This window comes from Oncorhynchus gorbuscha, linkage group LG16, assembly GCF_021184085.1.
Source record: "Oncorhynchus gorbuscha isolate QuinsamMale2020 ecotype Even-year linkage group LG16, OgorEven_v1.0, whole genome shotgun sequence".
In the NCBI taxonomy this organism is placed as follows: domain Eukaryota; kingdom Metazoa; phylum Chordata; class Actinopteri; order Salmoniformes; family Salmonidae; genus Oncorhynchus; species Oncorhynchus gorbuscha.
Window position 1 is genome coordinate 49,523,058 of NC_060188.1, and position 26,219 is coordinate 49,549,276.

Below are 26,219 nucleotides of genomic sequence, written 5' to 3' on the forward strand. Positions count from 1 at the left end.
GTACAGTTTAACCACTGTATTTTTTTAACCGCGGCCGGCGATCAGTTTCTATTATGTCAATATGTCTTTATTGTAAGTATTTATGCGCCAAAATGGTGGCAGTTGTGAAAAAAGTCAATAGTTGTAAGATTTGCAGAGTTAATTGAAAATAATGCAATTGTTAATTATATGCTTTTTTCATTAATTTGGCTATTTTCTCTTGAACCATATGGTCTATCCATTAGAAACTCATGGACAATATGGACACAGATCGACAACAAAAAATGAATACTATATATCAAAAAAACTCATCCTAATTACCATAGATTGCCACAGATGACCTTTTAATTACAAAAAGTACAGAAGATTCCGGGAACTATGAAGAGCATATGAGAGCATATGAAAGCTGGTGGTGCCTTTTAACATGAGTCTTCAATATTCCCAGGAAATAAGTTTTAGGTTGTAGTTATTAGAGGACTATTTCTCTCTATACCATTCGTATTTCATATACCTTTGACTATTGGATGTTCCAATAGGTACTTTAGTATTGCCAGCCTAATCTTGGGAGTTGATAGGCTTCAAGTCATAAACAGCGCAATGCTTGAAGCATTGCAAAGAGCTGCTGGCAAATGCAAGAAAGTGCTGTGTGAATGCTTACGAGCCTGCTGCTGCCTACCACCACTCAGTCAGACTGCTCTATCAAATCATAGACTTAATTATAATATAATAACACACAGAAATACAAGCCTTAGGTTATTAATATGGTCAAAACCAGAAACATTCATGTCGAAAACAAAACGTTTATTCTTTAAGTGAAATACGGAACCTTCTGTATTTTATCTAACGGGTGGCATCCATAAGTCTAAATATTGCTGTTACATTGCACAACCTTCCATGCTATGTCATAATTACTGTATGTAAAATTCTGGCAAATTAGTTTGCAACGAACCAGGCAGCCCAAACTGTTGCATATACCCTGACTCTGCGTGCAATTAACGCAAGTGAAGTGACACAATTTCCCTAGGTAATATTGCCTAATAGCATTAATTTATTTTAACTAAATATGCAGGGTTAAATAAATATCCTTCTGTGTATTGATTTTAAGAAAGGCATTGATGTTTATGGTTAGGTACATTCGTGCAACGATTGTGCTTTTTTTGCAAATGCGCTTTTGTTAAATCATCCCCCGTTTGACGAAGCTGGCTGTCTTTGTTGGGAAGAAATGGTCTTCACACAGTTCGCAACGAGCCAGGCGGCCCAAACTGCTGCATATACCCTGACTCTGTTGCACTGAACGCAAGAGAAGTGACACAATTTCCCTAGTTAAAAGAAAGTCATGTTAGCCGGCAATATTAACTAATTATACAGGTTTAAAAATATATACTTGTGTAATTGATTTTAAGAAAGGCGTTGATGTTTATGGTTGATGTTTATGGTTAGGTACATTGGTGCAACGACAGTGCTTTTTTCGTGAATACACTTGTTAAATCACCCGTTTGGCGAAGTAAGCTGTGATTCAATGATAAATTAACAGGCACCACATCGATTATATGCAACGCAGGACAAGCTAGATAAACTAGTAATATCATCAACCATGTGTAGTTAACTAGTGATTATGTTAAGATTGATTGTTTTTTTATAAGTTTAATGCTAGCTAGCAACTTACCTTGGCTCCTTGCTGCACTCACATAACAGGTAGTCAAACCTGCCACGGAGTCTCCTCGTGGAGTGCAATGTAATCGGCCATAATCGGTGTCCAAAAATGCAGATTACCGATTGTTATGAAAACTTGAAATAGGCCCTAATTAATCGGTCGACCTCTAATCACAATGACGACAAAAGGTTTTCCTACTAATTATTTGCCTCCTTTAGAAATGTTAATCAATGGCAGTTGACAATGCATTGAGTAGAATGTTCACTCGGAAGTCAGCCCTCAATATAGAACTTATATAACAATATTGTGACGCAACGTACAACCGATGAATACCTGGAGTTTTTTGTCGCTGTTGTCATTTGCTCGTCCTACTCTATGATTTCCTTTCCTTTCTTTTTGAATGGCTTCAAAGTATTGTGTATTGATGGTGACTCTCTCTGTGTACTTGGTGGACATGGAACTGCATCTCCCATAAAACACCTCTCTGATTCCCCATTTAATTGTGTGTGTGTGTGTGTGTGTGTGTGTTTGTGTGTGTGTGTTCTCTACGCAGGGTCACAAATGAACCTGAGGGAATCTGCCGATCTGCGGTCACAAGGTCAGTATATGTCACAAGGTCAGTATATCCGGCAACCCTTTGTCACCTCATCTATAACCCCAACATAACCGTGTTAGGTTGTTGTCAAGTTTCAGACAGTAAACTTGCTCACATTAACTGAAAATTCATTCTTACATTTAAAGGCCCAGTGCTGTCAAAAATGTTGATCAGTGTTATCTTCTGATAGTTGCTGGTTGAAAATACAATATACACAGGACCTTCTAATCAACAGGCTTGCATCATCTGGAGTTTTTGCTTGCACCATTCGGTAAATTGGTAAAGAGACCTAAAACGAATAGAGTTCCAAACCGCTCTGCCAATACAGCTATTGTTCAATTTCCCCCTCCCCACTCCTAGCAAAATTCTTGATTGAGAAATATGTTTTTGCTAAAAAAATGGAAATATATTGCAGTAAGGTACTTAATTGTTACCCAGAAATGATTTGATATTGATATAAAAATGTCTGCATTGGGCCTTTACTAGATTCAACCACCCATTCTCACATTCTTTTCTTCTTACCCACCCCTTTCCCTCTAACAACTCTTCTCTCCTCCTTTTTCTTTTACTCTCCCACCACTCTGTCCTTTCTCCTTCTTTTTTTCTGTCGCTCTCCCTTTCTGGTCACCAGTCGCCATTTACCTGGGCATCAAAAAGCGGCCGAGCCCTGGGCCATCGGATGTGGCTGGAATCTGAGGGTACCCCGGGGGCGGCGGGACCCAGCGGAGGTGGTGCTGGCTCTGCGGGAGGCGGCACGGGGCTGCGGCTGCCAGGTCCACCACGTCGGCCCCTTCCTGCTCTCCTGCACCCACGGGGCATCCGGCGGTTGCGTGGCCTTCAAGGCAGAGGTGTGCCACCTCTCCGCGGGGGGGTGGTGCCTCCAACAATAAGACTTCCAACGGGGTGCGCTATACACGACTTTGGGGAGCACCGCTCGTTTTCCGGGACATCGCCATGCAAATCTCAAAGGACCTCGAACTCTGAATATAATGGGGGTTGAGAAGGATGGAAAGAGAAATACAGAGAAAGAGCGATGTGGGGCTGGACTCAAGATAAAATACATTTGCCCCTGTCTCTTACGTGGCTATAGCCCTACCCCCCTCTGCACCAGACTCAACCTAACCACCCGCCCCCATCGCCACACCACCCAGACCCAAATGTACCCCCCGCGTCCCTCTCACCACTACAACTGAACAGCTTCACCCACTGGAACCTGATCAGACAGGAATCCAACTTAAAATGTTTTACTGTTAACTCTAGCCATAATGACTATTACTTTTATGATTGGTATCATTGTCTTTTTTAACGATCACCAACTCCGTACCGACAACATCAAAAACATTCTCGAAAACATTTCTCGTGTTTCGCCGTCTTGGACGCGTGTCACAGTACAGATATAGGATCTTGATTTGATCACCCTGTCGCAGGATAACTTTCCTGCAATACAGGAAATGTAAAACTTGTAGTGTATTTGAGGTTTAAAAAGGCTTCTGAAGTTTGTCATTTCCACTTCAAAATTTCAGACTTTATTTTCCCTTACGAAAAATGTACCAACCCATAAAACATTTCCATTAATTATAATCCACATAATAATTCGCATTTCCTGTTGCTGCAGGATTAGTTTCCTGCTGTAGTTAACTGGCTCAAATTAAGATCCTACATCTATGTATGTATTGCCCTTTCTTCTCCCATTTGAACATTGATACTGATGAAGTGATCATCCAAGGACTTCTGTGGACGATATGCACAAATATGGAGACAGTTAACTCAATGATTTGACAAGCGGCATCAAAGGTCACTCTGTTTTTCTATTTGTGCACACAGTGTAGGCGGGATTGGATTGTTGGGCAATGACAGAAGTTGACAAGACACTTTGAACCAGCCAATGGGAACCTTCACATCCATTTCCACTAACATCATCAACTGAAAAAGGTAGTACGGTGGGGATGTTATCTCGGACACATCATGAATCAATCTCAGTTAGTCTTACTGCATATGCCATAAATAAACTGGACTGATATAGGTTTCACTTTTGTAGTATTGTACAAACCAAACACCATAATAAGCTATTATGTTAATGTATAATATCAGGCAGTATACACTTTGGTACATATCATGCTCCATTTTAGATATCAGTGCCAATACGAAAACTGAATCTATGTACAGTGCATTCGGAAAGTATTCAAAACCCTTGACTTTTTTCACATTTTTAAAACTTTTACAGCCTCATTCTAAAATGGATAAAACATTTGATTTTTTTCTCATCAATCTTACACACAATATCCCATAATGACACAGCGAAAACAGGTTTTGAGACATTTGTATAAAACAAATATAACAGAAATAACTTATTTACATAAGTGTTCAGACCCTTTGCTATGAGACTTTAAAGTTAGCTCAGGTGCAACCTGTTTCCATTGATCATCCTTGAGATGTTTTTCCAACTTGATTGGAGTCCATCTGTGGTAAATTCAATTGATTGGCCATGATTTGGAAAGGCACACAACTGCCTATGTAAGGTCCCACAGTTGACAGTGCATGTCAAAGCAAAAACCAAGCCATGAGGTCGAGGGAATTGTCCGTAGAGCTCCGAGACAGGATTGTGTCAAGGCACAGATCTGGGGAAGGCTATAAAAAATTGTCTGCAGCATTGAAGGTCCCCAAGAACACAGTGGCCTCCATAATTCTTAAATGGAAGAAGTTTGGAACTACCAAAACTCTTCCTAGAGCTGGCCACCCGACCAAACTGAGCAAGAATCCAATGGTCACTCTGACAGAGCTCCAGAGTTCCTCTTTGGAGATGGGAAAACCTTCCAGAAGGACAACTATCTCTGCAGCCCTCCACCATTCAGGCCTTTATGGTAGTGTGGCCAGACGGAAGCGACTCCTCAGTAAAATGCACATGACAGCCCACTTGGAGTTTGCCAAATGGCACCTAAACTATTTGGCCTGAATGCCAAGCGCCAATTCTGGAGGACACCTGGCACCATCCCTATGTTGAAGCATGGTGATTGCAGCATCATGCTGTGGGGATGTTTTTCAGCGGCAGGAACTGGGAAACTAGTCAGGATCGAGGGAAAGATGAAGGAAAGTAAGTACAGAGAGATCCTTGATGAAAAACTGCTCCATAGCGCTCAGGACCTCAGACTGGGGAAAAAGTTCACTTTCCAACAGGACAACGATCCTAACATGCTGACTAGACCGGACACGCCGCGTGCGCGAGTGTCGCAAAATACATTTAGAAATATATGTTATTCCATTATTTCACCCACACTGCTCGCGTGCACCAATGAGCGTCTGCGATGCCAAGGGCTTTCTATTTCTGATGCAGATCGCTCTGAAAGTCCTGCCTCTTCCATCTCCTCGTTGGTTTATAGAAGCAGGTACCCACATGCCATCTCCTCATTGGTTATACCCGCGTGGGTGATTGAATGATGAACTGTTGCCGGTTGTCGTGGTAAATCTACGAAAGTTTAGATGCCAATCGCCATATAAATTAAACGATGAAAAGGCCTGGAAGGAGGAGAGATGACTAGAAATGATTCAGTTGGCTGTTTTATGTGTGGATTAATTGTCGGCGTAGAGGACCTTGTGCCTTTCAGGTAAAATAACAACTCCATGTTTATATCCCAGGACAAATTAGCTAGCAACAGCAAGCTATCTAAATAGGACAAATTAGCTAGCAAGGTCAAGCTAACTAGCCTAATTGCCATACATGTTTAATGCTTTTCGACTTGTCCCCAAATTAATGTCATTGGTTCAGAGTTTGTTTTGATATTTTAACCTGCGTGTCGTGATCGCGTTTGGTGTAGGGGGACAAAATAAATGTATGCACGATAACGCACGATGGCGCACACGCCCAGCCGGTTTGGGTTCCGTGTAAGCATGCAGCCAAGACAGCGCAGGAGCAGCTTCGGTACAAGTCTTTGAATGTCCTTGAGTTGCCCCGCCAGAGCTCAGACTTGAACCCGATCGAACATCTCTGGAGAGACCTGAAAATAGCTGTGCAGCGACGCTCCCCATCCAACCTGACAGAGCTTGAGAGGATCTACAGAGAAGAAATAGGAGGAACTCCCCAAATACAGGTGTGCCAAGCTTGTAGCATCATACCCAAAAATAATCTAGGCTGTAGTCGCTGCCAAAGGTACTTCAACAAAGTACTGAGTAAAGGGTCTGAATACTTATGTAAATGTAATATTTCAGTTTTTTATTTTTAATACAATTGCAAAAATGTATAAAAACCTGTTTTTCGCTTTGTCATTATGGGGTATTGTGTGTAGATTGATGAGGAAAATGTTTTATTCAATCCATTTTAGAATAAGGCTGTAACGTAACAAAATGTGGAACAATTCAAGGGATCTGAAAACATTCCGAATGCACTGTAGATCAAAACTGTGGTTCGTAACGCAATACATTTTTTCACCTTCAAACCTCTAGCTATCTGTAGCTTTGGTTTCCTGCACACACCCTTGGAAAGTAATTCCTTTGCCAAATTCCTGTTCCGGAGATACTACATTTACATTTAAGTCATTTAGCAGACGCTCTTATCCAGAGCGACTTACAAATTGGTATTTTATCCCTCTGATTGGCTGGGATCAATGTCTGTGTTGGCACTGGTCATCATCAATAATCATATCAAGCCATTTCTAAGCATTTTATCCCCTACCTCTCACGGTTTGATCTCTCCCTTTCACCTTTCTTGAACAGAGTTGAATTCAAGTCATGAAACAGTTGCACAGTGAGTTGTTCCTCAGCATAAAATAGTTTAACTTAATGTCTAATGACTAAAAGGGTGACTGGGAAAACAATTTTGTTTCAATGCAAAACCAGTTCAGTGCAGAACATTGTGCCCTTGAAAGCCACATGGCTTTGCCAAAATGCAAAGCTGTCAGGCTTCATAGTGAACCAAATCTGGAACAGACCTGGGTTGAAATACATTATTATTTAACATTTCAAATACCCTTAGATACTCTGCCCTAAACGTTGGGCAAAAAGAGAGTATTTCAGTATTATTTTTTTAACAATATTTGCCCACTGAAATAGGCTACATAGTTCAGAGAAACTCAATATAGAAACTCAAATAGAGATAATACTTGATCCAGATCTGTTTTGGAAAAAGTCATATTTCTTTCAATGTGATGCAATGCAATTTTGTTTGGATTCTATTCCGTGCCCTGACATTTTATCTTCAGCTATCTCTCAACATTGAAGGTGAAAATCCATTTTTTCCCCCTGAGGTAACTGCAACCGTCCAATCCCATTCCTACTGTTACACACGCTGGTGCCTCAACTCTGACACCCTTTAGCATTTTGGCACTGGTTATCTTCAGATCTACTGTTGTCTACTGTTGATGACTGTGGGTTGCTGTGAGGTGTCGGGGTTATGCATAGACACACAGATGAGTCATTTAGAGAGAGAGAGAGCCTTAAAGGCAGTGTGACTGGGATGCTGTGTTTTCCCTCTTGCACCCCTTATGCACATAGTACATGTTCAATGCTGGAAAATAGCTAAAAAATGCTTCCTCACATTCCCCCCTGATAAGAATGAATGATGTACTATGATGTTCATGTAGGCTACAAGATTTCTGCCTGATTATTTACTGGTAATACTCTCGATCTCAGTTATGGCTTTTTGCTCATGGTGATATAACCAGTCAGAACAACGTGGTCATTTAACTTTTGATCTCTTTTTTTTCAATCTTCACCACAAGTGTTTTTACTGTCCGTATGTCCGTTTGTTTTTGCAATCTTCCTCTTGTTTTGTTTTTCGAAAACACTCCCAGCTGTCATCCACTTCAAAGACACTTCGTTAAATCATCTCTTCAGAACCTCCTCAGTGCCGTTTTGTCTGCTACGCTGCCACATGACAGGATCCCCTATAGAGGAGAGCAATACTAATCTACAACAATACACAGCCCTCAACAGTACAGACAGATAGATTCACGGGCCTGAGGAGGGTCAGTCCTATGTCCTATAACATTGTGGTGTATATTAGCATTAGGTAATATAGACCTTGATGAACTTTGCTTTGACTTGAATCAGCTCCTTCCAGTGGAATCTCGGGCAAAGCCCACAACGAGCCACTGGAGGGCGCCAATGTCTTAAATGTGAACACTTCAATTTGTTGATATTTGCACAGGTACTTTATTTATTTTTTAGAATAATATCGTAATAAAAAATCTGCATTTATATCAGCCAGTTTATGGCTGTATAGAAAATATATGAATATAGTATATATCTTAGAGCTCAAGGTTTATTTATAGCTAGAGCAAGGGAAGTACTTCTAGTTTAAAGCAGTTTCTGTCAATGACAATGTGGAACAATACCAACCTGCAATCTTGCATGACTTCAAAGTTTGGGTTTTAGGGAGAGGGGGGGGGTTGAAATGATTCATATCCATTATTCATAAAATGCAGTCAGTGTTTGGACATATATATGGTACAGAGAAATGGTACCAAGTACAAATGGCAGGCTTTTGGCCAATTGCAATGATTTCAGTCAATCTTCTATTACTTACAGGGAAATTGGTTCAATTTGGACAATTTTACTTCCTGAATTCTGCAATTGTAACTTAAAAGGATTATCCACTGGATTTTCAGAAACGTACTTCACAAGTCTCAGATTTTCTCCACCCGTATAACAAAATGTAAAATGTGTCTAATGTGTTGTTGCAAATTCTGACATTTTAAATTGATGTTTCAATTCACACTATCCCTGATAAACAGATCAGGCAGATCTGACAGGAAAACCTTGGGTGCGTTCAAGCAATAGTAACGTCTGTTTAAGTCTTTACAGAATGAAAGTAAAGCATCTGGTTGATGAACATGCTATGGTGAAGGGAAAAACATGATGGGCTGACATTGTTTCCAGGTGGAATATAATACAAACCTGTGAATTGCAGAAAGATAGTTCAATGTGTGCTGGTATGCCTATAAGAGACTGTCAGTGGTGGTTGTTGGACACAGTATTGTGACCCCAGGGGCTCAGTATTTAAGTATAATGTACATTGTCATGCTAGAACTGTTTATTTTTGGAAATGATGTAATATGCAATAGAGGCCAATGAAACGGATGAAGAGACACATTTTGACCTGGACGCCTAATTCTGTACACCCCTTGACCCCTTCAGAAACAAACAATGTGAGATTGTGTCACCCAAAAGCCCTGTTGCTTTTGGTCTAGAGAGAAAGGGAGAAACATGGAGCGGACAAGCAATTAAATTCACAGATGTTGCCATTGTTTCTTTGTTTTTTGTTTGTTTAATGGATTTCTATGTTTGCTGCATGATTGATCATCAATTGATTCTTGCTGTTGATCTTACTACAGATAATAACTTCATTTGACAGTGAGGCTTTTGGGAAACATCTTTACCTACCACCCAGCAAACACACAACCACCACACAAAGCTATATAAATGTTTACTCCAGGTTGTGAGCGTCAACGTGCCCTTGCTACTTCGTAACAACACTTCGAATACCCTGCAAGTGCTACACTGTCTTAACAACAGCACCTTTAACTTTTAGTATATTCTACACCCTACAGTGTTAAAAAGTACATTCTATTAGAGACAAAATATTTACACAGAGCTGGTTTTGTATGTAACATTTCACGTTTACACCCTATACTGTTCAAATGTAGTCACTATTAGAGTTTACATTTCCTCTGATGCAGATTAGTTGTAACACTTGACGCCAGTGAAGAGTAAATACAACAATGGGCAGTGTTTGCCAGTGTTAATTTTCAACTATTCACAGAGTAACAGAAACTTTGTAAATGGTTAGAAAGCTAGAAACCCTTTTGAAATTGTAATGTTGATATATTAGGGATCCCGAGTGTTGCAGTGGTCTAACTTGCTGCATCTCAGTGCAAGAGGTGTCACTACAGTCCCTGGTTCGAATTCAGGTTGTATCACATCCGGCCATGATTGGGAGTCCCATAGGGCGGCGCACAATTGGCCCAGCGTCGTCCGGGTTTGGCTGTGGTAGGCTGTCATTGTAAATAAGAATTTGTTCTTAACCAACTTGCCTAGTTAAATAAAATATATATATATTAGTGTAGTGTGAGACAATACGACAAGAGTGTCTGTATTTGTTCATGGAGATAGGTTTATTGGACCACAGTTTCAATGATAACTTTTACTGATACATTTTAACAATCCATGTGATGCCACATCTGTCAGACAAGCCCGACTACAGTGGATGCTGATCCCAAGACATTACCGACTGAATAGGAGAAAGGTGAGAAAAAATGGCAGAAGGAAGAAAAGGAAATGGTCCTGTGTTCTGGGTACCAGATTCCTCTAAAGTCGGGCCAGTCACGGGCCATAACAGCACCCAACAGTAGGGGGAGACGGGGCTTGTCAAACAAGAAGTGGTCATTGGTTAGCTGGTCCTGTTTGGCATCTGTCATGCCCTTCAGGAGGTAGTGCTTTCCCTTGAACACACCAGGGTGTTTAGAGCTGGAGACACAGAAAAACCCATTAAATATTATGTTCTACCATCCTCCCACTCCTATCCATAATCATATTGTTTCTGGAGGAAAACATGTAGCCGAGATCAGCACTTTGTTAATACGAGCCTTATCTATATTTCCAATAAACTCCCTTTCGCTCACCTTACTACGTAGCTTCATGCACAATCCTGTTATTGCATATGTGGCTATTGGTAGATGGGAGGCTCACCCTCGACAGACAGTCTCTCCACTGCTCTGCGCTCACCACGGCTGGTGTGGGGGGGCAGGGTGTATCCCTTGATGCTGCGGCCGGTACGCACACGGCTGGACAGGACGTAGTTTGGTTCCAGGTCATCACCTCCCTACACAGAAACAAGGTCACAACTGAGTTTTAGACCTGAACATTTGAAGTGGCTCAAACAAGTTTGTGATTCCGAACCCCCTATGTCCTGAAAAGAAGATTCAACATTTTTCCACACTAATTTTGCTCAGCAGTACTCCTCCTATAGTGAATGAAACTCATAAAACATGTCAGAGGAAAGTCTCTACCTTCAGGTTCTCGAAGTTCAGGTCGGTCTTGTGCTTGTCTGTGGGCTTGTATCCACTATGACGGTCTGAGATGATGGGGTCCAACAGATCCTTGAAGACCTCATAGGACTCCTCATCAAAACTCCTCATCACCAGCCACGCAGCCAACAGTCATGATGAAGGGGTGACCTGAAGACAGAGAGAGGAGAGGAGGATAAGAAGGCAGCACATCTACGGAGTAGGCTTACTGACTTTAATATACCACTCTGTGTTGTAAAAATATGCAACACTTCAAGAAAGTGTGTGATAAAGTGTGTGATATGTAAAATGCAAGTTACACATACAGTATTACAAGATTCCCCAACTGGTGGGCCGTCAGCCGAATTTGGCCCGCTTGTGATTTTATTTGGCCCCCCATGTTTTCTGAGCAAAAAATATATAATTTTTTAATTGATTTAATTGTTGGACATAAAAGACTGTAAAGACACCAGCAAATCAGCTCCAAGTTATATCCATTTCGGGAAATTTGTTCCCAAGTATTCCTACACATAATAGAGACATGTGAGTGTATACAAATATAAGCACGGTTTGAAATGGTTATGTTTTAGTCAAATATTATATATGTTTGGGCTTCTTGCGGTCAATATGCAGTCTACAAATTATTTGTAATTATGTTACAACCATCTGCTCAAGAAAAAAATTGGCTCACGGCTGATTCTAGTTGATGGTCCCTGCAATATTATATTCGCTAACATGGATATGAGAGCAGATATCTATTGTATGAAACTAAACGCCCACAAACTTTGTTGCAGCTTGTGCATATGTTAAACCTGCAAATACCTTTGCGAGCTTCCCGTTTTCGGCTCAGAAACTCACAAGCAATGACTCCCGCTAAAACTGACAGTTGGCCATTTCTCCTCAGTTTGAGTTTGGTTTTCACTATGAACAGACAGTGTACCAATTTCACCTCTATTACAATGTTGCATTATTGAAACTCTTGAAACTCTTCAACTGGGTTCTTGTGTCCATCCCACTCAGTGCAGTCTTGGTTATAGGCTACATCATCTCCCAGGCAGCACCAACTCCTACCACTTCATCCAGGGTTGCAAAGGGAGGGTATTACTGGAAAGAATTTTGGTAACGTTCACATTTGTTTTCCATTTTATTTTATCAGATATCAGATCTAGTGGCCTTTTTGGGTACTTCAGATTATCACAGGCGTCTGTATTTAAATCTGGACCTCTGTGTGGCCTTATCACATGTAAATAGTGGTGTAGTGGAGGGTAAATGTAAGTAAATGCAGTTTGTTCCTATAAATTTTAACCACTGTATTTTTAACCCCGACCGGCAATAAGAGTTTACCCACTTTTTTTTACCACTACATCACTGCATGTAAAATGTACTAAGATTATTATAATTTTGTTTAATTAGAATGACAAAGCCGTAAATTTTTTTTTACCTAAATATAAACCGTCAACTTAGTGGATACCATTGGTGTTTAATATGAGGGTTTCAGCATTAAATATATATATATTTAAATGTACACACTTTTATTTATTTTACTATGTCAATATGTCTTTATTGTAAATGTTTTTTTTTGCAACCATAGTCTAGGCTATATTATATATTATGGTATTGGTATCTCTTAAGCGATGGCATTATGATTGATTGATGCCTAAGCTTCAGCTCAGCAGGCTACAATGGTTGTGGAGACTATTGTAGGGATATCTGCTCAGTTCTACTTTTGAGAGTTGTGTGTTTGAGGTGGTTATTGTCTATCCTCAGGGGGTGTATAGGAGATGTGTGGCACTCACCAGGGTTGTCGACACCTGTCTGGATGCGGTCATCATGTGTGAAGCCGGAGGAGGTTTGCTTGTCCCTCAGCTTGGCGTACATGTCCTTGGTCAGCACCTTGGCCATGTGGTTGTTGTGCTAGGTGAGGTCAGGGTACTCCTCCTCAACGTTGAAGTTGAGTTTGAAGTTGTTGTGGGTGTCACCGAAAGGCATGCTTGCGTTTCTAACACTGTGGTGGAAAAAATAACAAAACCTCTTTGATCTTTAGATTTTTATTGTCCATAATTTGCACAGAAAAAACAGCATCGTATAGACACATTAGGAATCACTGAATGGCTTTGAAACCACCAAATATAATAGTAACCTATCAAGAATGTTCCCAGACACTGACAGTTGAGGAGATTCAATAGAACAGCTGCAAAGACTAAACGGTATCCTAGTAACAAACGTCAGTCAATATCCATGTGCACTGTGTCAAGTTGTTCAGAATAGTTAAGGGGGAGCACTTATGCATTGGATATTTTTAACACCCTCACCCCCGACCTCATAACCTCTTCAACATTCCACCCACCATACATAATCCTCTCTTCAGTCCCCTTACCACTATCTCACACTCAACCCCTCCCTTGAACAACCCTACCCTTTATTCCCTTTGTCCACTTACACACACTGAACAAAAATATAAACTCAACATGTAAAGTGTTGGTTCCATGTTTCATGAGCTGAAATAAAAGATCCCAGAAATGTTCCATTCGCACAGAAAGCATATTTCTCTTAAATTGTGAGCACACATTTGTCTACATCCCTGTTAGTGAGCATTTCTCATTTGCCAAGATAATCAATCCACCTGACAGGTGTGACATATCAAGATGCTGATTAAACAGCATGATCATTACACAGCTGCATCTTGTGCTGGGGACAATAAAAGGCCACTCTAAAATGTGCAGTTTTGTCACACAACACAGTGCCACAGATGTCTCAAATTTGGAGGGAAAGTGCAATTGGAATGCTGACTGCAGGAATGCCCACCAGAGCTGTTGCCAGACAATTTAATGTTAATTTCTCTACTATAAGCTGCCTCCTATGTCGATTTACAGAATTCACAAACGCAAACCACGTGTAACTACGCCAGCCCAGCCCAGGACAACCACATACCTCCACATCGGGCTTCTTCACCTGTGGGATCATCTGAGACCAGCCACCTGGAAAGCTGATGAAACTGTGGGTGTGCACAACCAAAGAATTTCTGCACAAACTGTTAAACAATATCCTCTCCAGGGTCTTGACCTGACTGCAGTTCGGTGTCATAACAGACGTCAGTGGGCAAACGCTCACCATCACTGCCAAGCTGGAGAAGTGTGCTCTTCTCAGATGAATATTTGTTTCAACTGTACCAGGCAGACAGTGTGTATGGCGTTGAGTGTGCGAGCGGTTTGCTGATGTCAACGTTATGAATGGGGTGCATCATGGTGGCGGTGGGGTTATGGTATGGGCAGGCATAAGCTACCAACAACAGACACCATTGCATTTTATCGATGGAAATTTCAATGCACACTGATACCATGATGAGATCCTGAGGCCCATTGTCGTGCCATCCATCCACCACCATCTCTTCATGTTTCAGCATGATAATGCATGACCCAATGTCGCAAGGAAGCTGAAAATGTCCCAGTTCTTCGATTGCCTGCATACTTACCAGACATATAACCCATTGAGCATGTTTAGGATGCTCTGTATCTACGTGTACAAAGTGTGTTCCATTTCCCGCCAATTTTCCAGCAACTTCGCACAGCCACTGAAGAGGAGTGGGACAACATTCCACAGTCCACAATCAACAGCCTGATCAACTCAATGCGAAGGATGTGTCGTGCTGCATGATGCCGGTCACACAAGATACTGACTGGTTTTCTGACCCACGCCCCTTCCTTTTTTTAAGGTATCTGTGACCAACAGATGCATATCTGTATTCGCAGTCATGTGAAATCCATAGATTAGGACCTTATACATTTATTTCAATAGACAGATGTTTTTGCATGTTTTCTACCAGAATTGTTGCATGTTGTGTTTATATTTTTGTTTAGTATACATATTCACCCCATACACTACACTCACAATGCAAGGAGAACAAACACAGCCCCCCTTCACTTTACAATATACAGGTAACTGCCAACATAAAGGAAAACTTGAGTAAATGAGGGATACAAAGTATATTGAAAGCAAGTGCTTCCACGCAGGTGTGAAATTAACATCCCATCATGCTTGGGGTCTTGTATAAAATGCTGAGCAGGCCCAGTTGCCCATTATTTGGGCTACAATGGCTAGAAGAATAGGTCTCAGTGACTTTGAAATAGGTGTGATTGTTGGTACGTCTCGCAGGAGTTTCAGTGACGAAGACTGCTCAACTTGCTTATGTTTCACGATAAGCCATGGCCGTCTGAGTCACCAGATCTCAACCCAATTGAACACTTATGGGAGATTCTGGAGCGGGGCCTGAGATAGCATTTTCCACCACCGTTAACAAAATGCCAAATTATGGAACTTATTGTGGAAGAATGGTGTCACATCCCTCCAATAGAGTTCGAGACCCTTGTATAATCTATGCCAAGGTGCGTTGAAACTGTTCTGGCAGCTCGTGGTGGCCCCACACCCTATTAAGACACTATGTTGATGTTTCCTTGATTTTGACAGTTATTTGTAGCTCCCTACTCTACAGTGTGATCACCCTATCAGCATTTTCATTGTCAAATGTGTCAAGAGAATCTGACACGTAGCCTATAAGATATTTTCAAATATCAATTGATTTTAAACTCAAACCAATTTTTCCAGAATGCCAGTGGTTTAAAGTACTTAAGTAAAAATACTTTAAAGTACTACGGGTATCTGTACTTCACTATTTATATTTTTGACTACTTTTACTCCACTACATTCCCCCCCCAGAAAATGTACTTTATACTCCATGCGTTTTCCCTGACACCCAAAAGTAGTCGTTACATTTTGTATGTTTAACAGAACATGAAATAGGTCCAATTCACACACTTATCAAGAGAACACCCCTGTTCATTGCTACTGCCTCTGATCTGGCAGACTCACGAAATACAAATTATTAATTCGTAATTTATGTCTGAGTGTTGGAATGTGCCCTTGACTATCCATAAATAAATAAAAAACAAGAAAAATGTGCCGTTTGTATTGCCTAATAGAAGTCATTTGTAAAAAGTTTATTTTTGCAATTACACTAACTTTTGATACTTAAAAACTTCTTGGGGATAGACCCCTTTTTTTCTAATTTTCACCTAAAATGACATACCCAAATCTAACAGCCAGTAATTCTGGCCATAAAGCAAGGATAGGCATATTCTTGGTACCATTTGAAAGGAAACACTTTGACGTTTGTGGAAATTTGAATTGAATGTAGGAGAATATAACACAATAGATCTGGTAGAAGAAAATATAAAGAAAAAAACGACCATATTTTTTCTACCACCATCTTTGAAATGCAACAGAAAGGTCTAGCCATCACTTTGGTTGTAATTCCAATGGTGTCGACAAGAGGGCATGTGCAGACGGATAACTTGAAGTATGAGCAAACTACATGACATTTAGTGTGAAGTCACCCAGGTACACTTGGGCAAATCATGAAGGAGACATTTACATTGACATATTTTTCTGTAAGAATATCAACAAATCTGTATACTTGGACTTTGATTTAGCTTTTCCAGTATTAGTAGCCATATTATAAGTTCAACATTTGCAAAACACCCAGTTTTCATAACTTCATAACTCTCCATATTCTTATTATTATTCTTATTTGTCCAAAAGGAAAAGGCTTGCTGTCGCACAAGTTTAGCAGCTACATTTTGCGACAGATATGGGGTTTCCTGATACCCCCGTAAAACCCTGCTCATTGGCTATCTGTCTAGCTTTGTTTGACCCCGATTGGTGCTTATTTGACACAATTACAGTTGATCAAGTGAAGACCGCCCGTGTCATCGGCGTGCCATGAAGGCGTCGCTCTCTGATCAAATTTGGTGTCCTATAGGATATACTACACCCCCAATGATATAGTGAAGTCTGGTTACGTTCTAGGATCTCTGAGGAATAAATATGAATGTGATTTGACTGGTTGAAACAATCTTTAGAATTCGATTTTCACAGATTCCTTTTTTTGAAAATTGAACGAGTGTAAATACAAAATCGATCGTGCATGCTATATGGACCTTTTTAGGATATTAAAAATTATTGTATCTAACAAAACAACACATCATGTTATCTCTGGGACCCGTTGAATGATAAATCAGAGCAAGATTCCAGAATGTCAGTACACATTTCACCTTCAGAGGGGAATTTATCAAACCTATCACGGTGAAAAAAGTGTTTCGTTGTTAGGAGCTCTTCTCAAACAGTAGATATTTGCAGTAATATCTCATATAAATTGGACAGTGCAGTTATATTAACAAGAATTTAAGCTTTCAGCCGATAGAAGACACTTATATGTACCGACATTTGTTGTTTCTCTAAAATCTGCGATCGTAACACAAGGTGCTGCATGAATTACAACTGTCACATTGACGTGACGCCTATAACTAATTAAGTACACTACCATTCAAAAGTTTGGGGTCACTGAGAAATGTCATTGTTTTTGAAAGAAAAGCACATTTTGTCCATTAAAATAACATCAAATTGATCCGAAATACAATGTAGACATTGTAAATGTTATAAATGACTATTGTGGCTGGAAATGGCAGATTTTTTATGGAATATCTACATAGTCGTACAGTGGCCCATTATCTGCAACCATCACTCCTGTGTTCCAATGGCAGGCTGTGTTAGCTAATCCAAGTTTATAATTTTAAAAGGCTAATTGATCATTAGAAAACCCTTTTGCAATTATGTTAGCACAGCTGAAACCTTGTTCTAATTAAAGAAGCTATAAAACTGGCCTTCTTTAGACTAGTTGAGTATCTGGAGCGTCAGCGTTTGTGGGTTTGATTACAGGCTCAAAATGGCCAGAAACAAAGACCTTCCTCCTGAAACTCATCAGTCTATTCTTGTTCTGAGAAATGAAGGCTATTCCATGTGAGAAATTGCCAAGAAACTGAAGATCTCGTACAATGCTGTGTACTACTCCCTTCGCAGAACAGCGCAAACTGGCTCGAACCAGAATAGAAAGCGGAGCGGGATTCCCCGGTGCACAACTGAGCAAGAGGACAAGTACATTAGAGTGTCTAGTTTTAGAAACAGACTCCTCACAAGTTCTCAACTGGCAGCTTCATGAAATAGTAAAACGCAAAACACCAGTCTCAATGTCAACAGTGACGAGGTGACTGCGGGACAAATGACAAGTTGGGATTTTACCTTTTTTGTTTTTGTTTTTACCTTTATTTAACCAGGCAAGTCAGTTAAGAACACATTCTTATTTTCAATGACGGCCTGGGAACAGTGGGTTAACTGCCTGTTCAGGGGCAGAACAACAGATTTGTACCTTGTCAGCTCGGGGGTTTGAACTCGCAACCTTCTGGTTACTAGTCTAACGCTCTAACCACTAGGCTACGCCACCTGAAGACCAGACAAGAATGAAGTAACAGTCCTTGGGATCAGATCTTGTTCATCAGAGCCACAACAAACTCTGAAGGTCTTTGCCTCAGTTTAAATACCAGGCAGACACACAGCCATATTCTGGCCATTTTAGTTTCTGCACGATTAGCAGTCCAGTTTGGTATGCTCTGCCCCATGACAGGATCCCTTATTGGAGAACAATACTAGTCCTACAGAACACAGACATATAATGAATCTTGTCTTTCCTCCTCCTCAAACCTCACCCCTCCCCTAGCGTCACCCCTCCTCCTCAACCTTTACCCCTTCTCTAGTCAAGTTTCAACCTGGGGTTACATTGGGAATTTAGAGGCGGGGGAGCCCTTTTTTGGAACTGTAGGCTTCACGGTGGGAACCACACATGCAGAGATCATCCGTTCACCTACTCTGCGTCTCACAAAGACATTGCGGTTGTAACCAAAAATCTCAAAATTGGACTCATCAGACCAAAGGACAGATTTCCACAGGTCTAATGTCCATTGCTCGTGTTTCTTGGCCCAAGAAAGTCTCTACTTCTTACTGGTGTCCTTTAGTAGTGGTTTCTTTGCAGCAATTCAACCAGGAAGGCCTGATTCACACAGTCTCCCCTGAACAGTTGATGTTGAGATGTGTCTGTTACTTGAACTCTGTGGGCTGAAATTTCTGGCTGGTAACTAATGAACTTATCCTCTGCAGCAGAGGTAAGTTCATTAGTTACCAGCCAGAAATTTCAGCCCACAGAGTTCAAGTAACAGACACATCTCAACATCAACTGTTGAGGCCTTCAACATCAACTGCCTTCAGGTTACCTTTTCAGAATTGACTGACCTGCATGTCTTAAAGTAATGATGGACTGCCATTTCTCTTTGCTTATTTGAGTTGTTCTTGCCATAATATGGACTTGGTCTTTTACCAAATAGGGCTATCTTCTTTATACCAACCTACCTTGTCACAACACAACCAATTGGCTCAAATGCATTAATAAGGCGGGCTGTATCACCGCCTGGTACGGCAACTGCTCCGACCACAACCGTAAGGCTCTCCAGAGGGTAGTGAGGTCTGCACAACGCATCGCCGGGGGCAAACTACCTGCCCTCCAGGACACCTACATCACCCGATGTTACAGGAAGGCCATAAAGATCATCAAGGACAACAACCACCCGAACCACTGCCTGTTCACCCCGCTATCATCCATAAGGCGAGGTCAGTACAGGTGCATCAAAGCTGGGACCGAGAGACTGAAAAACAGCTACTATCTCAAGGCCATCAGACTGTTAAACAGCCACCACTAACATTGAGTGGCTGCTGCCAACACACTGACACTGACTCAACTCCAGCCACTTTAATAATGGGAATTGATGGGAAATGATGTCAAATATATCACTAGCCACTTTAAACAATGCTACCTAATATAATGTTACATACCCTACATTATTCATATCATATCCATATGTATATACTGTACTCTATATCATCTACTGAATCCTTATGTAATACATGTATCACTAGCCACTTTAACTATGCCACTTTGTTTACATACTCATCTCATATGTATATACTGTACTCAATACCATCTACTGTATCTTGCCTATGCTGCTCTGTACCATCACTCATTCATATATCTTTATGTACATATTCTTTATCCCCTTACACTGTGTATAAGACAGTAGTTTTGGAATTGTTAGTTAGATTACTTGTTGGTTATTACTGCATTGTCGGAACTAGAAGCACAAGCATTTCGCTACACTCTCATTAACATCTGCTAACCATGTGTATGTGACAAATAACATTTGATTTGATTTGATTTGTGTATGACCAAGAAAGACCAAGCCATGTTGACATCCGTTTTGGTTCATGGGGCCAGGTTTATTGAATCACAATTGAAATGGTAACTTTTTAGAACCAAAGTTCAAATTAAGGTGACGCCACATCTGTCAGGCAAGCCGACTGTAGTGGAGACTGATCCCCGGATGTTACTGACTGAACAGGAGAGAAGTGGAAAAAAAACGTCTGAAGGAAGAAAAGGAAGAAAAAGGAGAAAAAGAAAAAGGCCGAAGAAAAAGATGTGAGCAGCAGTCAAGAGTCTCTAGAGCGACCATCAGTTTCCTCTGCGCGGTAGTTGGTTGGCTCGATTTCACATGACTTGACAATAGAAAAACAAAAGATGAATAGTGACGTCAACAACTCTTTACTTCTGGGCGGGGATCATGCCGTCGATGGCCTCTCCCTTCTCCAGCTTCTTCTCCATCTCCACCATGAGCTTGACACCATCGACCACCATCTGGACCTGATCCACCTCAGAGGAGCCCAGACGGTCAGCGTTGGAGATGTCGAACACTCCACCCACGGAGGCGGTGTCCACGCCACCTGGAGAGAGCAAGGAAAATGGGGAGAGAGGCGAGTGTAAGTGTTTGTCTCAGACCATCTCTGCATCACTACTGATACTATAAATTATCCAGATGTCAACTAAATACAGACTCAATCAATAGATGTCTTAACAGCTGTGGGACATGGCTATTTCATAATAGCTTTCGCTCATGCTAATCTCTGTTCCTTTTACATGTTTTGTTGTGAAAGGGAAAGACAGCTGTGATCTGTGACGAATTAGAGTTGAATATATCAGCAGCTGTTCTGGATGTGTTTTTTTGTTGTGCGTGTGTGTACCTGTGCCACGCTTCTGCAGACGCAGCCTGCCCAGGATCTCCTCGAACTTGGCGTGTGTGCTCAGCTTGGGCAGCTTGACGTGCACTCCACCACGCAGGCCGGTTCCCAGGTTGGATGGGCAGGTCAGCACATAGCCGAGATGCTCGTTCCACATGAAGCCATGGTTGTGCTTTTTGAAAGTCTCCTCAATCTGTCAGGTAAGAGAAACAACCCTATATCAACATTGTTGTCTTTGTCTCTCTGCGGTTTCATGTATTTCCATTGTTTTAGGGGTGTTTTTGGGCCATATCAAAATGGTTTGAGTACAAGAACGTACCCTTTTCAGACCAACGCAGAAGCGTCTGAAGACCTCCTTCATGTTGCCACCCTTCTCCATGGAGATGACACGCAGGTGATCCTCCTCATTCACCCAGACCAAGAAGCTTTTGGCATCGTTGTGCCTTCAGAAAGGAGGGACAGGGTTTCACATGACGCATCACCACCATACATTGTGGGATGTTCTGCACAATACACCATCTGGTTCCACAAACAGTATTGTTTTGGTGTGGGCCTGTGCTCGGGTTACTCACCAGATTCCTCTTGCGTCGGGCCAGTCACGGGCCATACCAGCGCCCAGCAGCAGGGGGGAGACGGGCTTATCAAACAAGAAGTGGTCGGCAATCAGCTGCTCCTGCTCGGCATCGGTCATCTTATTCAGGGGGTAGTACTTTCCCTTGAACTCACCATCCAGGGTGTCCAGGGCTGGAGAGACAGAAAACCCTCAGTTTCCCCTCACTCTTAACATGGTATCTCCTGCATGGGGTTATTTGACACCATGCACAAGTCATTGCAACTAAGGATTCACTTTTGACCTCCATTTCCAATTAATTAAGAATTCGGATCTCAATTTCCGATAAATACCCTTTTGTTAGTTTTACTGCCTAGCTTCATGAACAATCCTATGGATGCATATGTAGCTATTGATAGCTGGGTGACTCACCCTCGACAGACAGTCTCTCCACTGCTCTGCGCTCGCCACGGCTGTTGTGGGGGGGCAGGGTGTATCCCTTGATGCTGCGGCCAGTACGCACACGGCTGGACAGGACGTAGTTTGGGTCCAGGTCATCACCTCCCTACACAGAAACAAGGTCACAACTGAGTTTTAGACCTGAACATTTCAACAAGTCTGTGATTACCAACCTCCTATGTGCTGCAGAGATACCTTTTGCCATCTTTCCATTCTACACTTAATCGAGAATGAAACCAAGAAAACATGTCCAACAAATGTATACAAAGCCCTACCTTCAGGTTCTCGAAGTTCAGGTCGGTCTTGTGCTTGTCTGTGGGCTTGTAACCACTATGACGGTCTGAGATGATGGGGTCCAACAGATCCTTGAAGACCTCGTAGGACTCCTCATCACCAGCCACGCAGCCAACGGTCATGATGAAGGGGTGACCTGAAGACAGAGAGAGAAGTGACTGTAAGAAGCCAGCAGGTCTACAGAGTACAAACATTAATATACCACTCTGTGGTGTATGCTGCATATTGAATACATGTGAAATGTATGCTGAATATTTAATAAGGTAACCTGCAAATCTAGTATCATGTATGGTTGTGGAATTAGTATGTCTTGACTGTTAATGGGATATAAGCATCTGCTAAATAGCATGTATTATTTGTATATGTTTTAATTGCAATGGTATTACGATCGATTGATTCTTAGAGCGCTAACTTGGTTGTGCAGACTGTTGTAGGGTTTTGATACCTGCTCAGCTTTATCTTTGACAGGGGTGTATTGTGTGTTTGCGGCGGTTAGTGACTATCCTCCGGGGGTGTGTGGGAAATGTATGTCACTCACCAGGGTTGTCAACACCGGTCTGGATGACGTCATCCAGGGTGAAGCCGGAGGGGGTCTGCTTGTCCCTCAGCTTGGCGTACATGTCCTTGGTCAGCACCTTGGCCATGTGGTTGTTGTGCTTTGTGAGGTCAGGGTACTCCTCCTCAACTTTAAAGTTGAGTTTGAAGTTGTTGTGGGTGTTACCGAAAGGCATGATTGTGTTTAACACTGCAGGGGAGAAAGAAAATAGGAAATCTTTAGATCTTTAATGTCTATTTGCACAGAAATCAACCCACAAAACCTAATATTAACCTATCTGAAATGAAGTTCCCTGACACTGACAGTGGAGTAGAGTCTATAAGGAGTGCTCTGTCTCAGGCCCAGCGAAACTTACTTTAAAAGACGTTTAATGTAAAAGACGGCCAACGTTTAAAAGATTACTGGGGGATACTCAGTAAAACGGCTGCAAAAACTCTTATTGGTGTGTATACCCATATCCTAGTTACAAACGTCAGTCAATGTCCCCGTCCACTGTGTCATGATTCGGTTTGGAATAGATAAGCGGGAGAAGCACGTTTGTTGGGATATATTTAAACACCCTCACCCCAACCTCTAACATTCCACCCCTAACCTATATTACCTTCCTCCCTTATGTATGGAACATATTTCCACACCGTCCACTCACGCAAAAAGAGCCCCCCCCCCCTTCACAATATAGCCCCATACCCTACAGTGCGATCACTCAACACGTTGGGTCCTATCCATCAGAGAGACCAACTGGCTGTCGTGCCATTACCCTTTCTAGCCCCTCTTGTTTTTTATAGTTCTTAACACAAGGGTCAATTGATTTTAAAGACCAACTCATTAATTGAATTGTATTCACTATACTTGATAGGTCATTTACCAATTCACAAATTGTATTTCTTTTTATTTATTTTTTAAACTTTTACCCCATTTTCGTGATATCCAATTGGTAGTTACAGTCTTGTCACATCGCTGCAACTCCCATACGGACTCAGGAGAGGTGAAGTCGAGAGCCATGCATCCCCCGAAACACGACCCTGCCAAGCTGCACTGCTTCTTGACACACTGGTCGCTTAACCCAGAAACCAGCAGCACCAATGTGTCAGAGGACACACCGTACAACTGGCAACCGAAGACAGCTTGCAGGCACCCGGCATGTCACAAGGAGTCGTTAGAGCGCGATGGGACAAGGACATCCCGGTCGGCCAAACCCTCCCCTATTACCCGGACGATGCTGGGACATCTGGCCGTAAGTATTGACACAGTTGTTGCATCACATACCCATGTCCAAAGGCAATTAAAAGGATGTGACTGTTACAGTAACTGTCTGAAAGCAACTGCTAGACATTTTACACCTGTTCCAGAGATGTTTAGACGCCTCATACTGTATCGGATTGTGAGACACTTACTTATTTACCTCAGTATCCACACTAGAGAACCATTTGCTGAAACAAACCTTATAAAACTTTGCAAAAGTTCACAACTTCACAACTTAATTTTTGAAAACGAATCGGTCTTTGTCAAACGAGCCAAGAGAATCAGACTCCTACTAAAATATGCTGTCAAATATTCTACTGATCTGGAACCTTTCCAGAATGCCCCATATGTACATTTACATTATTGATTTTGCATCGTTAAGCCTATTCATTTTTTATGTATGATAACAATTAAAAGACAAAAGAAAGACAAAAGAAAAGTAGCTACATGTGCAGGAGAGGTAAAGCACTTCCCCCCCAAAAATGATTTAGCTAACTCTAAAATGACATGTTGTAAACCTATTCTCCCCCCCAAAAATGTTTTGCTCAGAAGCTTTTCCAAGTCCAACTAATCAAAACCACCAACCTGGCCTCCCAAAGCTTTAGCTATTCATACAAAGCGCAACATTGAGTTACCTGCACACCAGACAAGAAAAAAAGTAACAGTCCTTGGGATCAGATCCTGTTCACCAGAGCCAAAATATAGAGGTCACCCAACTCTGAAGGTCCTTGCCCTCAGCTTATATACCGGGCAGACACGCAGCCATTGGCTGCCCATTTTACTGCATTCCGGTCTCTCATTGGCCCAAGACGGTCTCTGATACACAGTTTACTTTACGGAAGGACTGGATTTACATCTTAGTCATCCAAGACGAGGCTGCAGCTGCACACTCACCCTCTGAACCCCTCCCACCCCTCCCCTGTCCCCCTGCCATAGTGCCTGTGGAGGGATCTGGTGTTTTTTGGATTCCATCCAAGATTTTTGCAGTCGACTCCCGACTCCTGCTAGCAGAGTAATTGGAAATGACTCTCTTGACTCCAACTCCAAAACTAAAATAATCAAGGCTAATCAATACGTCAGCTTAGCTGCTTTTTTAAAAACATTCATTTAAAACACAATAAAAGGACAGCTGGTAGCTGCTCTTTAATTCAGAAACATGCTATTGTATTATAGATATATGTATCTAACACTATCCTACAATAATTGATTCCAGCGAAATTCAGACCCCTTACTCAGTACTTTGTTGAAGCACCTTTGGCAGTGATTATAGCCCTGAGCTTGGCAAACTGCATTTGGGGAGTTTCTCCCATTCTTCTCTGCAAATCCTCTCAAGCACAGGTTTGATGGGGAGCGTTACTGCACAGCAATGTTAAGGTCTCTCCAGAGATGTTCGATTGGATTCAAGTCTGGGCTTGTTTCCAAGTCCCTGCCAATGATAAACCTCACCACAACATGATACTGTCACCACTATGCTTCACTGTAAAAAGAAAGCAAAAGGACAATGAAAACTTTCAAACAAAGTCTACTCTGACCCAGTCTTGTTCAGGGCTTTTTTATGGCCACTGTATGGCTAGAGGTGCTGTCAAAGAAAGATTGGAAGATCCATATCCTGACGGTCATGTCTGTCAGGGAAGTCTTTCCGGTGATATGTTAGAAGAGACCCAACGTAATCTGCCTCACTTACAAAGATGAATATGCTGGTCTCCCTTTCTCTGATGTTGGCTTTCCCGTATTCATGTGAGGAAATACCATTCGAATACCAAGGAGGACGTGTTTTAGGCGGCATTGCAGTTCATGACGAGACAAGCATCAAGGGATAAGAATTCAAGTGAATACACATTTGAGGAATGAAAATAGATTGGCGTATAATATCAAATGCTAAATCC

General features: G+C 41.7%; 2 protein-coding genes and 1 pseudogene across 5 annotated transcripts in view; 1 reads left to right on the top strand and 2 right to left on the bottom strand.

Moving 5' to 3' along the window:
• Positions 1–3,738, top strand: part of mark4a (MAP/microtubule affinity-regulating kinase 4a) — a 60,813-nt gene extending 57,075 nt beyond the window's left edge. Inside the window, exons 16-17 of one of the 4 annotated variants that reach the window (XM_046306186.1) lie at positions 2,187–2,249; positions 2,860–3,738. In XM_046306186.1, coding sequence (XP_046162142.1) covers positions 2,187–2,249; positions 2,860–3,118 — 322 coding nt within the window. In that variant the 3' untranslated portion in view covers positions 3,119–3,738. The remainder of the gene's footprint in view (positions 1–2,186; positions 2,250–2,859) is intronic. The other 3 variants (XM_046306187.1, XM_046306189.1, XM_046306190.1) reach the window with 3 other exon arrangements.
• Positions 3,739–8,042: 4,304 nt separating this feature from the next.
• LOC123999768 lies at positions 8,043–13,213 on the bottom strand (annotated as a pseudogene).
• Positions 13,214–20,412: 7,199 nt separating this feature from the next.
• On the bottom strand, positions 20,413–25,124 carry LOC123999625 (creatine kinase M-type-like). Its single transcript, XM_046305561.1, has 8 exons — positions 24,969–25,124; positions 23,074–23,280; positions 22,517–22,671; positions 22,215–22,347; positions 21,805–21,976; positions 21,552–21,675; positions 21,236–21,425; positions 20,413–20,938 (listed from the first exon to the last, which is right to left on the bottom strand). The coding sequence occupies exons 2-8, from the start codon at positions 23,264–23,266 to the stop codon at positions 20,760–20,762; spliced, it is 1,146 nt and encodes a 381-aa protein (XP_046161517.1). The 5' UTR covers positions 23,267–23,280; positions 24,969–25,124; the 3' UTR covers positions 20,413–20,759.
• Between the last annotated feature and the right edge of the window lie 1,095 nt (positions 25,125–26,219).

What these genes read in the sequence shown, in the direction of transcription:
- LOC123999625 (XM_046305561.1), bottom strand. Translation starts at nt 23,266, where the DNA reads ATGCCTTTCGGTAACACCCACAACAACTTCAAACTCAACTTTAAAGTT. An exon ending in GACCGGTGTTGACAACCCTG is followed by an intron (nt 22,672 to 23,073) that starts GTGAGTGACATA and finishes CTCTGTCTTCAG; the next exon opens with GTCACCCCTTCATCATGACC. An exon ending in TCTGCAGAAGCGTGGCACAG is followed by an intron (nt 20,939 to 21,235) that starts GTACACACACGC and finishes TGCTCTCTCCAG; the next exon opens with GTGGCGTGGACACCGCCTCC.